Consider the following 13,540-nt stretch of genomic DNA (forward strand, 5'->3'; position numbering starts at 1 on the left):
CCGCGCCTTGAATTTTTTTACTTTTTCTTCAATCCCCCTCCTCGCTGCGGCGTTCACGCATAAATCAAATCATTCAATCAATCAATCTCCCTCAGGGATACACATACAACGCCACCACATATCAAAACTCAGGTTACCCAGAACGACGATCTCGTCTAGAAACAGGACACCTTGCCTAGGATGGGGGGTTTTCATCGACGATGAATAATCGCAATAACAACGATACCCCTGAGCTGTCTGTTGATGTCGAGGTTACGTCCCGTTCTGGGTCGTAGATAGGTACCTAGATAGTCTACTCGTCACGGAAAAATACTTTGCTAGCTGCGTTTGCTTTTTAACAGGACCAAGCATAGCTGAAAATGCCGTACGAGCTGCATGATCATGATAGGAATTAAATTCGTCTGTTTTTACGCCATGGCACTGTCTTTATGATGTGACTTTTATGTACTGTGAAATGCCAGTTCATTTACTTGGTCACAGATATTATGAGGAGCATCTTACCTACGGCAACGTACCTCGGCAGATTACGTAAAACAGTTACATTTATCAATCACCAAGCCACCATCACATCACCGATAAAACCGAACCAGGTTCAGGCGCATATAACCTCAACGCTCTGTAATAATATTGACAGCCTACCTACCTACCTAGTACCTAACCTACACCTACCGTACCCCAAAAAAGCAAAAGTCGCTATGATAATAGATGTAGGTATACCTGTGCGCATGCATATATACACAAGGGGTAGGGGGACAAAAAGACAGGCCAGTGTGGTGGTGGTTGGTAGTTTAAAAAAGCGAATGGCTTTCTCGACAAATTTTTCGAAAAGGGGATAAATAAAGTTTTCTATTGATTTTGAGGGGACCCGAACCAAGACTCCTCTGCGCCGTCCAAGAAGAATGCTCGCCTTCTTTTGAAACCGCTCGACCGAGTCGGAGGACCGCTCTAGTTCCTGCTTGCCGATTGGCCTTTACTGCCCCCTACGCTCCTCTTCGCGGCCTTCTCATCGATGTCGGTCTCCTCGTCTTCGCCGTCGTCGTCTTCTCCTTCATCATCGCTTACCGAGCCCGAGGTATATCGCTTTTCTCTACTCGCAACTTTAGGACGAGCGACGTGCAATTCGTCCAGCTCGCTCTCATCGAAGTCGCCGGCCTCTAGATCGCGGGTGTTATTGGTCCTCCTGCGGAAGCTCTCAAGCCCACCGCCACGCCCATGCTCAGATATGACGGGCAGACCCGAGTATCCGGCAGTCCGGCGGCGTCCGCGCCAGATGATGTAGCCCCAGACGGCAGCGCCGACGATGACGATAGCTAGGACCATTTCGCCCGACTTCTGATATGCGCCCCATTTGGCGTCACTAACCTCCTTATCCTTGGCTGCCTGGTCCGAGTCGGTATGGTTGGTAGCGCCGCCGACAGTCGTATCGGGCAACTTCTCGCCGTCAAGGAAACTCTTGGATGGTGTTCCACCAATACTACTGATATCAACACTCATGAATCGATCCAGCATGTCGCGAGTACGGCGCGGGTAGTCGAAGGGCACCATGTGGGAAGAATTGTAGAATAGGACGTAAGTTAAATTACGAGCCTCCTGCCAGAAACCCGCTGCTTCCCCTTCAAAAGTCCAATCGCGGCGCGGTGCCCAGTTACCGGGGGATAACTCGAAACCCTTTCCACCGTTCCATTGCATGTTGCTGATGAAAGCCTCCGTACCAAGGTGGTTACATATCAGGTCCTCTGCACCCGAGAAGAGGAGGACATTTACTTCCTTGAGGAGGTCCGGTAGGTAATCGACGGATGGTTTCGAGGTCTGAGTATTAAACGCATTTCCAACAGCACCGTTACACTCGGTCCATCCCGTAACCTTGTTAGTGTTAATGTGTAGAGCTTTTACCACCTCCTGCTTTCGAAGGTATGGCGTAACGGAGGTTAGGTCTGGAGGCCAGTTCATTCCGCAGCTTGGGTAGGTGTCCTTCAATCGGACATCGTACATATTAAAGCATTCTTGTTCGCCTTTGGAATTCCTAGTCTGTGTCAACCGGAGAATATCTTGAAGCACTCGTTCGCAAGCGGTATTGTCCACGCGATTACCCGATGTAGCTAAATCCTTGCGGCACACACGGTATTGAGCCTCAAGCTTGCCCGATGCATCAGAACCCTTGGCCACAATACCCTTCTCGTAGGCAAATGCGAGGTACGCTTCGTACTGTTCTGGTGGTGAGACCCAGCCGTTTCCGATAAGTAACCCTTTAAGATTCCATGGGAATTGGGTTTGTGGTAGCTTATTTCGTTCGAGTATTGCTTTGGCAATGTAGGGGATGTGTTGCCCGGCGAATGATTCGCCTGCAATGTAAATCTAGAAAGCTTCAGTTAATATATTACAACAGGAACTAGTGTTTTCGTCTCTCACATCATCATGTTCGTACTCGGGGAATAGTTTATACCACTTCTCGAGGAACTTAACAAACTGGTTCGCCATCTCATCCAGTTCGTGGACATAGCTATCAGTGTTAACATAACTGTATCCGGTTCCAACAGGGTTGTCGACAAAAAGCAAGTTTGCAAACTCGTTCCAGCTCCCATTATTGTACTCCAGATTATTCTCATCCTTTAAACGATAGGGACCGATCTCCATCAATGCGCCGTCCTCGGAACTGCAGCCAGGCCCTCCATTTAACCAGATGACGGTCCGTTGTCGGTTTGCAATATGCTGGTTCTGAAAATGCCAGAAGAAAAGGTTTCCGTTGTGTTCTGGTGTGATCTCGATGTGCCTACGTGTAGAGGTAGAAAGTTAGTAGGAGAGATCGGCTTGTGGAAGGGCTGAAACGTCAAAGGGCGCTTCTGAGATTCCGCTCACCCAGCATGCATCTTGATTGAATCTCCCTTCGGAACTCCCGGCAATGAGTGAACATAGTAGTCACTAGCACTCAATTCAGCGTTGGCCATCGTTGTCCAGCTCGCCAGGCCGAGTGCGGCGATGACGACCCGCGCCGAGCTCCTGAACGAAGCTGGAGGCATAATTGCAACGCCAGAAAGGAGGAATCTTGGAGGACCCGGTTATGTCGCTATTATTCGTTCCCTATGCATCCATCGGATAACGCAAGAATAAGAGGGCTGAATGTACAGTCCAGGGAGGTATGTAAAGAGAGTTGTAAACTAGTAGAAATTCGGGAGTCCGAATGTTGGAAGAAGGATTATTGAGTTAAGCTAATTGGAGGGTTTGAGGAAGCGACGAAGTGGCCTCTGTGCTCTGAGGTACCTACCAATCGAAAATCCAAGACAGGCTAATATGGGTCATTGCGGCAGTGGCAGTTGCAGTTGGCTCTTGCATGAATGCAGGTGAGCTTACGTTATTCTGGGACCACAACAGCCAATTAGGTTCTTGATAAGGTTGTAGGCAAGAATAGCTGACGACGTTAACATTTTATCTTATACATATTGCAAATCACCTCGCTAGAAGAATACATGACATCTTATTATTCCTATTATAACATTTAAGCATACGATCTTTATTCCTCAATTTTTTCTGACGTCTTCTTAAAGTAGACGAACTTGAGGTGGGATTTATTTAAGCTATTCAAGCTAGAGCCGATTGACGTGATGTTCATCTTTGTCTCAAATTTATGATATACCAATCAGAAGTACAGTCTTAGAAAGACTTCAATTGGATTCGCGACCTTCATTTTTACTAAACATCATAGCAGCGTTGTAAGCGTTTCGATCATACAAACAAACAGCGCTCGGCTGACTTCGGTTTTAAACCTAAAAATCAGCAACAGCAAAACATTATTCACTTCGGGTTGTGGAAGAACTAATATGATCCTTAGGAATTCTACAGCCTGAAGGAAAAAGGTTTCGGGCTTCGGGATTCACATCCATGGATAACATCATGGATCTTAGGAGCAATTCCCACATATCTACTACGTATTACCCGAGCAAGGCATATCGTTAAGGGTCACTATCTCGACTAAATTTTATCCAAGCACGAACCGGATAACGGGATAACGGGATTTTTAATAGTCGCAAGCCAAAGTTGTATGATTTCCTTCAACGCCTTACCCTTATTCTACGGATATGAGGTCAGGGTATATTCCTATGTATGCCGCACGATACCAATCCCCATCAGATGCAAGACACGAAAGGATGATTTGAACCCGAATTATGCACCGCCGTTGATGCCCATTTCCAAACCAGCGAGAACTACCATGGACCTAAGTGGAACTCATTATTTTATAAGATATCCCTCTGCCGGAGACGACTTGCTTCGTTTTCTTGAAGGGTAATATTAAGGAAGGTAACGGCATCCTATTATGGCGGGTGCCTATTCCATCTGGCGAAAATGGCCAATATATCGGTGAGCCGAGTAGATGTCGCCGAGCACGCCTGACGAGCGAGGCCCCCGTGACCCTGATTCCGAACATCGAAATTATATGCATATTCGCTTGCTATTTCTGAGGCATATACTATGACGAAGTCAGGGGCCGCGAATCAAGTTGTGTGCCAGGACAACAATAATACCTGGAGGGGACCAACAAGATAAGCCAGTTCGCTGGCCTAGACGGATGAATTACCTAGCCTCTAATGCCTCAACCTCCCTTCGATACGCAGGGATCTTTGTTACTTGCTGAGGGGCAGAGGCTAGGTACCGTGGTGCCCTTGCCCATCATCATTGCCACGGGGCGCGGGCGATGTAATTCACCATCCCGTTCAAGGCATTATCACCCTCCTCGACGGTTATGAGCCTTGCATCTTGCAACGTCGTCAAGACATCCCCAACCCAACTCTGACATGTCCAATCCGACTCGGTATTATTCACGTGGGAGCCCGAGATTGCGTCGCGTAGTCCCATATCAAGTTCCGAACTGGTCTCAACCGTCGCGACCGCGAGTCGTCGGTAGAAATGCGGCCTCGTTCGGGGATGAGGTTGGTTCCATATCTCCTCTACGGTAAAGTTTGGGTGATGGCCTTGGATTCGGATGGTGAGGTTTTTGCTCTCGTTCTCATCGAAGACGATATATAACTCGGTGACTCGGTTGCTCTGGATATCGCGAGGGGAGCCTCGGAAGATCAAGATCCAGAGAGTCTGGGAGTGACTGCCATCGTCCGGAGTATCCTGCTTATCGCCATTCAGCTGGGTTTGCTGACTCTTGTCCTTGCCATTATTTCCTCCCCCATGTCCGGCAGTACTTGAAACGACACCCATTGGAGCCTCGATCATTAGAGGAGTACTGGAACCGCCCGGATAAGCCCTGAGGTCCGGAGGTTCTCTTCGAAACTTACGAAGACTAACAAGTCTATCTTTGTCTCTTAAGGGGTCAGACCATGTTCTGGGCCGAACATGACAATGGATGACCAACCTTTGTCGCCGGTAGTTTTGATTGTCGCAACGCGAACGGGAAAAGTGGCTTTGTCTAGTCGTTATCGATGGGAGGCTTTCAGGGAGAACGAAAAACTATTAGCCCACCCCCCCAAAAAGGATATGTGGGCGGTGGCCTTACAGAAACGCCCACTGCTAGGTAAGTAGGTACCGTACGGTACAGAGGGACAGGAGGCAAGCAGCCAGCAGCCAGCAGGCCATCTTACATACAGAACCCCGAGCTCGCAACCAACCCCGGTAACAGATGGCAATCACACCGCAAAGTATTCTCCGATGTACAGAAAATCGTCTAATTACACAGATCAAAGCGATATATGCGTACGATCACTACTACTTAGCACACTTAGGTTGCCCCCCCTCTCTCAAGCCCTCGCGCCCACAAAGCCCACAAATTAGTACACTTGCAGACACCGAAGTTTGCCTTGTACAGAAGTCTACCGATACAGTAGACACGCCAAAGGAACGGTGGAGTCTATTACCCAGACATAGGTACCTAGACATACCCAGACATACAGCAGGTAATTTGTAACCCCGTTGTCTCTTCTAGACAAGTTGCAGCCATCCACTAGAATGGCTTGCATGGATTATGCAGCCAGACTCCACAGAGCGTTCTAGACCCATGGGCGTTTCGGGTGAATAAGGTGACAAGCGGGAAAGGATTGTAAGACAACGAGCGCTGTACTCATTTTGCGCTATACGCATTTTGCCCTTCTGCGCTTCTTCCGACAGTGGTAGACTGCCTAAAGGACCTAAAGGACCTAAAAGGCCTAAAAGACCTAAAAGATCTACCAAAAAAATTCTCTACAATTGGCAGTCTAGAGGATATAATCACCCCCATTTTAGCTTGCTTAATTTCATCCGAAACGTCTAACTTTTAGCAGGTGATGAGACCACCCAATATTCGACGCAAAAGGAAGATGCCGCGGAGGCGTACGCGCACATCATGTCTACTATAGTACCTAGGGATGCACTTTCGCAATCCAACTCTGGACCTAGAAGGAGAAAGTTGGATGTAAGCTGTCGATCGCTCATACGATTTGATCTCACATTCCTGCAACTGGCCGATTGAGTCTTATGAGACCGACTACGAAGTACCATATTTGTTTTTTTCCGATTTCCAAACATTTCATTCAAATCGTATCAAATGATACAACGATCCTTCAAAGTAAGCATTTTCGAAATTGTTTTTTATATGATTATGCTTATGGCTTAATACTGATGAGTTGACTCTTGGTCAGAACCATAATAAAGTATTAAATGACGCCGAGTACAACCGTCGGACTCTTCCATCATTATTAGGCAAGTTAAAATCAAGTCATAGGGGTCTCCCCCCTCCTCCCCTTAATGGGTAATGGAAAGACCAAAAAACAACGTGTTTCCCATCAGAGCAAGCCATTTGAACGCGACCAGGAAATCTCCATTCAGGTGAGATGGAAGAGGATAGCGCCGTTCTGCGGGCTTCTCTGCGTCCCTGTGATATATTGCTATGTATATGCATAGCACCAAATGTGTGCGTTTCATTGAAGCCGACGAATCCCCAACCATCGGCGATCTCGCTGCTTCTATACCTGGCCCGATCGAAGATGCTCGGCTGCAGCAACTCCTACAATGCTTGTACCTGCCGGGGTGAATAATCGAACGAATCTCGTGACGGTACGCCCACCTTGCTCATACCGGCTCACCTTAAGAGCCTCTTAACAACACGCTTGGATTGGGCACCCAGGCACATGATGCCCAGGTTGGCATAAGAGAAATACCTCGCGCTATCGTGGCCCGGCCATGTGTGGGTGACTAACTAACTAGGTAAGTACTTCCCGAAAAATGGCTGAATACGACATCCATGGATGCCTCGATTACAATTACTGTGTCAGAGGTCCATTCATTTCTTAGGTGGAATTCTCACGCGACTGCCCAGCAAATTTACCCTCTTATTACGACTAGGCATAAATTCTCGAAAATCACGCCAGCCGGCGATAAAGGTGCGCGCCGCATACCGTTAAGCCGGCGCCTGATGGACTCCTAATATCGGCACGGTGCGGACCCTCCCGGAACCACACCCCCTGGTAAGTCATGCCGAAAGACTGTCGTAGGATTTGCGGGTATTGATATCTGCATCGGGTTATTATCGTGGTAGAATGAAAGGACAGGCTTTGGCCTGATTGCATGATTTTCGTTGAGTTCCTGACATTATTCGAAAGCCACCCAAGTAATTAGGTGGCGCCTATATTGTACGTGCGTAAGCAAAAAGTCTTGCGAGGCACTCGCTTGACGTTAATTTATCACATCTCAGAACGCACTGACAGTTTAATATCTGCGCTACAGCGCTCCCTACTATACTCGAAGCTCGGGAGAAGCTCGACATGCGTACTCGAGTCAGACATTGACGAACACCGAGCGCCGAGTCTTTAGCCTAGCTGATAAGGAAATTCGCAAGCTTAGGCGACGTTCTTGATTCGCGTGTCTAGGGATTCATCCTAGGTCGCAATCATTATTCGGGGTCTACACATAAGCCTTTGTCTTCGTCTCCGTCTCGGAGCGACATGTTGATTGATCAATCAACAACGTCCTCGCACCCATCATACGACCCAACCTACCTACCTTGTCCTTGTATCAGGTGCTCTTGAAAACGGCCTATATTCTTTGAGTTTAGTTCTTATACCGCAATCCTCTCGTAAGTTGATATTTTCATATGTTTAGATGAAGCCATATCCATGATAGCAATTATAGTAGACACGTGGCCCTGCATACTAGAGACGGCGGAGATGAATTGCCAGCAGGTTCGTGGTACAAGGCTAGGGATGTTTCAAAGAACTCCCTCCGTACTGTTGACTGGTCACATTCCAGCCACCCGTATTATAGGCGCTGGCGTGCGCAAAACCCAGCTACCGAGCCCGATTCAGCAAGTACTATCGATTTTATACCAATTTACCTTCAAGGGTCCAATTACTTGCCTACCTACCTAACTCCAGCATCTCAGAGTACCGTATCATAAAGAGCTTCACCCTCCACTCACTTTCCCGGGAGGTTTCGTCAAGACCTACCTACCAGAGGGAACCCCAGGAGCACGTGAACGTCACATAGCTCCCCTCCTCTCCTGGAAGCCCATTGAAAATACTTCAATATACCTATCAGACAAGCCCGTCAGCGTATCAACCTACATAGCTCCAAAGCGACTCCTAGGCAACGCTACCACCACTGTGACCCCCTAAAGAGACCTCTCGAAGTATCTACCTACTTCCGCTACCACCTAAGCAGGTCGCTAAACTGGATCGGGATTGAGGCTATTCGACGCCCACCGCCCACGCCTCGCCCAGTGATTCGACGACCCAGACCCTCCCGTGCCATCGGGTGTGTTGCATGAATGAATGAATGAATGAATGATATGTCCCCCAACGACGACGCCGGGGTAATAGTGGGATAAAAGTAAAAGAAATTTCGCGGTTTTGGCTTAGCTGCGTTAGGTAGGTAGATAAGTAAGAAAAAGGAAAAGGCCAACGCCGGCAGAGAACCGCACATGCAGGGTATAGTTACACAGGCGTTCTGCTCTCATGTTTTGTGCATGACTAGGCCGGTACGGAAGAATGCCCTTGATCGCGGTAGGCACGCTTGGACTCCTCCCAGGTACCGTCTGTTGAGACCGGCGTCCGGGGGTGGAGTTTACGTGCATGTGGGTATAGGCAGGCAGGCGTGCCTAGTCTAAACCGTAAGCTGATGTCGCCGTAGAAGGTAAAGGAGGTTCCGCGGGTCGAGCTGAGGAGACAGCGGAGTTTGGGAGCGGAGTCGTGGTGTTTGATAAGGCGGTAGACAGGTTAGTGCTAGAATGTTCTTGCTGGACCCCTGATCCCAAGCGTCAGGTGTATTTTAAGCTTCGGTGCATGGCTAGGTACATGTCGTAGTGCTGATGATGCCGTTGGTCTGGCATCTTGGCTGGTCTAGATCTGAATCTGTTGTGGAATATATCCGTATACGATTTAGATTTTGGTAAACCTTCAGCCAAGAGATTTCGTCGGCGTTACTTCCGTTGGAATTCTCTGGAAGCGTGAGTACGTCGTCTTGTATCCATCGTGCATCTCCTTGCCCATGACGCACTTTTAACGTACATGATACATGACAAGAAGACAGTCAACAACAACTAAGCTCTATACTATCAAGTCCAATAGATCCGTCATTCAAGTACCTAGATAAGTACCTTCCACTTACCTAAACCTAAACCCACCCCTAAATCGGCACCCCCGAATCTACCTAGTGTCACTTATCACGGGAACCGCCCTTACTTACCTACCGACTTGCCTGCCGCATCTACCCATACCCACCCTACCTACCTACACCTTACCCTCCACGCACACAGGGCACAATACCACGTATCATCGCCATCGACCAAGTTACCTAATCCACGCCCAAGACCCGCCCCGTCCTGCCTTACGTGCCCACTAGGTAGGGACCTCGCATTTTAGCTTCTTTGCCAGCGACGTCCGAGCTATTGTGGGGAAGAACCGGTGCTGTTTCGGATAAGTTGGGCGTTATAGTTCAGCGCCCCACCCGGCTTCGAGAAGAAGAATAAGGAGAAAAAGGGGTTAAAGGCTTTAGTTGTTGGGTTTTCAGGCGGTGGCGAACAGTTGAGCGATGATCTGAGAGTGGTGCGCTTATTTCGTATCACTACCTACCTACCTACATATGTATGTAGGCAAGTAGGCAGGCAGGTAACTACATATTCACGCAGCCGGAAGTGTCTGTTACGCATGTGACACGACGGAATATTATATATCACAATTCACATCTACCTACCTACCTCTCCTCCCTCACTCTTCCATCGGCAGGGTATACAACGCCTCCTAAGCGACGAGGCGCGGCACGTGAAGACACCCACATGCGCGTTATCACTCGATCCCATCTCAGCTCTTCCGCCATCGACCGGAAAAGCCAGTCATTGGATCCAACACCCGCGTCGGCATTGAACAGATACCTAGTCTCTGTCAAACCGGTGGGAAGTGGGGTATTCGCGATTTTCTTTAGCTTGCCTCACTGAAAAACCTCTAGCGGCAAACTATACGATAGTTGCCTACCATCAACTAAACTAGCATCTCCTTAGTTTCTTTCGTATCCGTTGACAGCTCTTCAAGTCGTACAGAAATAAGCACTATGCGCATTAGACAACGTTGGGTGGTTTATAAATAGTTAATTGTCTTGGCAGTGTGAGCTTCTTCTATCTAGAGCCGAGTCTAAACGACTCCGACGCGCTCGGCATGGAGAATTTTCATGTCAACTACCGTTCATCTCAACCGGCGCTCCGGTTACGCTTTCATCCGAATCGTAAACGAAATGAGGTCGTATGTAAGCTCCCCTTCCGATACGCCGTCAACGCATTAAGGCATCGATCTCAATCGATTGCGGTGGCAACCATATTGGGTCAGTGGTTTCGGAAGATCTATGGGTAGCTGGAACGGCGGAGAATAGTACATCCACAAGTTCCAGGGGCAGTTCTGGAAGAAGCTCCTTCACGCGTTCAAGAACACGAACGTGGCAAATGGGACAAGCGTGACCATCCATTAAGGCGACGAAGATGCTCAGAATACCGTGAGGGCTCCCGTATCCAGCGAGCTGTAAGCTGAAATCGTAAAAATGATCTTGGCAGTCTGCTACTTCATGAAGTAACCAAATATAGATCTTCAATATGAAGAGCGGATCCGTATACAGATGGGGTTGGACATTAAAAGGAGGAATTTCTCCGGCATAAAACTCCATGAAATTGTTCCACACCTTAGGCGGCTCCTTGTTGAAGTATCGCAGGATTTTCGGGACCTGGCCGATGGTTATCCTCGAGCCAAAAAACCACTCCTCGATTGATGACGCACGTATCACGGCGTTATAGGGCCGGATAGGCAGAAAATCCACTTCAACCCATACGCAAAACCTATGAGAGCCAATGTCGTACAGCAGTTTTAAGCCTTCTTTATTGTCGAAAAAATCGTAAGACAAGTCTAATGTATGCATTAGACGTTTAATCATATCAAGGTCGCGGTTCGAACGCTTTTCAAGGGTATCAAACAGCTTCTTCTGAGGCGTCCAGGGGCCAATTTCCACGATATCATTCATCCAAGCGTATTCAAAACGATTCTGGCGATCATTGATTATTTCAGGCCGTCGTTTTATGGGAAATGGTATAAGATGCCGAAGAACCATGCGCCTGCTAGCGCGACAAACGTGGAGGGCTACGGGAACCTTGCTAGATAGAGGACGTGGTTTGAGAGAGGGAAACTTATTCTAAAGGCGTCCCGGTAGATGCGGCTTTGGAATTTCGACTAAAGGACAGCGGTTTGCGCGGATATATCGCGTGGGAAATGAAAGTCTAACCATTGTGGTATCTCCTAGACTAAACTCCCAGATCATCATTTGAAGCTCAGGGGGGAGTTGGCTGAAGCAGGGAAATTGCATTGGTGCCTGCGGAGGCCTCTGCCCGTTTCTCGAGTCTATTGGTGAAGACATTGTATCAATTTAATATATGACTGTAACGAAGCCAATAAGACTGGTTGCTTGATTCCATGAATATAGTAATGCGAGTAATGCCACATATTGATTTGAAGACGATGGCTGTGCAATTTAATTCATGATTGACATGAAAGAGTAGATGGATTGGTTGTGGAATATGCCAGCCGTGACAGTCGTGACGGCCGTAACTTTGTCGCAAAATTAGCGCAAGATCAAAAGGTATTATAGTTTCCAAAATAACGAACGCGTACATCTTAGGTAGGAGCAACCTGAACAGGTGTATAGGTAGTGACGTATATCCTACAATTCAGATTATAAATCCTCTCTTGCGAGCATATCAGCAATATCTAGGTAAAATGCGATGGCGTTGAATCTACTCGTGGATTAGCACGCATGAAATCATGGAGTGAGGATCGGATAAGAACCTACGATGGTCCTTGGCCCATCCACTTCCGCATTGTCCATCTCAAGCGGTTCGTCCAATTGATTAAATCTAGATGGCTTACACCAACTAGAGTCCCCTTATATGTGCCCCATTTAGAGCTTGCAACACTCACAAGACCATCATTAGGTCCCTCTAGATCGGTAATGATTTTCTGTGAATGCCGAAAAGGAGAAAAGACAGATGGCTGATCTATTGTCGCCCCATATGAGAAATAGCGAACGCTTGAGTCATCCGGAGTCTGAGGGTTGAACTCTTCCGTCATGTACTGTCGAGTAAGTTGTTCGAAGGCTCCGGTATCCATCCCTACACCTTCGACGAACTTGTATACGCTTGGAAGACGGTCCGTACCAATCTCTTTGAGTAAATAATCCGCGAAGGCGCTTCCTCTATGCGGAGACGCAACAGTGACCAAAGAGCGTACATCCACATTATTAGGCTGAAGATGCGATATCATGTATCTAGCATCTAATCCTCCCATTGAATGTGCGATGATGTTTACGCTCTTACCCTGTGCGACTTGGGCAATTCCATGGGCAAGCTTCTCAGCTCTCTGCTGGATACTACCAGATGGGGGTACTGTTGCCGTAATAACTTGAATCCCGTTGGCCTCTAGAGCATCGGAGATCCCCCTCCAATACTGAATGGTCGGGAGCCATCCTCCAACGACTTGAAGCTCCGCGAACCCTAATAATCCGTGAGCTAGGACAATTGGATGCTTTGGGGTAGCTGAAATTCGTATGTTAGTTTAAAATCCGAGTGGCCCTCTAAGAGGTTGGAACATAAAAAGACCGCACCATAATGTCCTTTGATGACGGCATATTCATCATATATCTGTTTCCCGAGATCCTTCAGCCTGGGATCGTGTTTCCCATGATCGGTAGAATACCACCGAGCGGGGGACGGTCGGGTAGCCCGAACCGAGTGAGCGCATGTATTGTATAGTCCGTTTCGATTATTTTTGACGCATCGATATAGACTCATTGCTATCCTCAACGCCTCAACACCTATGTGCCTTTGGTCGAATTTGATTGAAGGTTTAGTTGCGTTATATCCGGAGTCCAGAATTAGAGCGTATCCAGCCACATACGTCATACATATTGTGATTCAAGTTGAGAGAGGGAGCAGGGGGTTCAGCTGTTAGGTAAGCTGGGTAAGAACTTTAAATTGGTCCGAGCTTCCCGCTCATGCCCCACTTATATGTGAGTCTTGGCAGTAATCGATTTACGATGAAGG

General features: G+C 48.0%; 4 protein-coding genes across 4 annotated transcripts; all 4 read right to left on the reverse strand.

The window, feature by feature from the left end:
* Positions 1 to 890: 890 nt before the first annotated feature.
* On the reverse strand, positions 891 to 3,320 carry GGS22DRAFT_57206 (alpha/beta-hydrolase). The gene is made up of 3 exons (XM_047967445.1): positions 2,857 to 3,320; positions 2,410 to 2,770; positions 891 to 2,355 (listed from the first exon to the last, which is right to left on the reverse strand). Exons 1-3 carry the CDS (start codon positions 3,015 to 3,017, stop codon positions 946 to 948), a joined length of 1,932 nt encoding a protein of 643 aa, XP_047815661.1. The 5' UTR covers positions 3,018 to 3,320; the 3' UTR covers positions 891 to 945.
* A 1,345-nt stretch (positions 3,321 to 4,665) lies between these two features.
* GGS22DRAFT_192022 (uncharacterized protein) lies at positions 4,666 to 5,202 on the reverse strand (the record flags this gene model as incomplete). Its single annotated transcript, XM_047965205.1, has 1 exon — positions 4,666 to 5,202. The coding sequence occupies one exon, from the start codon at positions 5,200 to 5,202 to the stop codon at positions 4,666 to 4,668; it is 537 nt and encodes a 178-aa protein (XP_047815662.1).
* A 5,529-nt stretch (positions 5,203 to 10,731) lies between these two features.
* Positions 10,732 to 11,469, reverse strand: GGS22DRAFT_192023 (uncharacterized protein; the record flags this gene model as incomplete). The annotated part of the gene is made up of 1 exon (XM_047965206.1): positions 10,732 to 11,469. The coding sequence occupies one exon, from the start codon at positions 11,467 to 11,469 to the stop codon at positions 10,732 to 10,734; it is 738 nt and encodes a 245-aa protein (XP_047815663.1).
* Positions 11,470 to 12,174: 705 nt separating this feature from the next.
* GGS22DRAFT_192024 (alpha/beta-hydrolase) lies at positions 12,175 to 13,288 on the reverse strand (the record flags this gene model as incomplete). Its single annotated transcript, XM_047965207.1, has 3 exons — positions 12,175 to 12,235; positions 12,292 to 13,033; positions 13,102 to 13,288. The coding sequence occupies 3 exons, from the start codon at positions 13,286 to 13,288 to the stop codon at positions 12,175 to 12,177; spliced, it is 990 nt and encodes a 329-aa protein (XP_047815664.1).
* Positions 13,289 to 13,540: the final 252 nt, after the last annotated feature.

This window comes from Annulohypoxylon maeteangense (genome assembly GCF_022496945.1).
Source record: "Annulohypoxylon maeteangense strain CBS 123835 unplaced genomic scaffold GGS22scaffold_18, whole genome shotgun sequence".
NCBI classification, from domain to species: Eukaryota; Fungi; Ascomycota; class Sordariomycetes; order Xylariales; family Hypoxylaceae; genus Annulohypoxylon; species Annulohypoxylon maeteangense.

Excerpts from the sequence above, each read along its gene's own strand:
- GGS22DRAFT_57206 (XM_047967445.1), bottom strand. The coding sequence starts at position 3,017 with ATGCCTCCAGCTTCGTTCAGGAGCTCGGCGCGGGTCGTCATCGCCGCA. Across the intron at positions 2,771-2,856 it reads TCAATCAAGATGCATGCTGG|GCACATCGAGATCACACCAG; the intron begins GTGAGCGGAATC and ends CTCTACACGTAG. Across the intron at positions 2,356-2,409 it reads CCGAGTACGAACATGATGAT|ATTTACATTGCAGGCGAATC; the intron begins GTGAGAGACGAA and ends GAAGCTTTCTAG.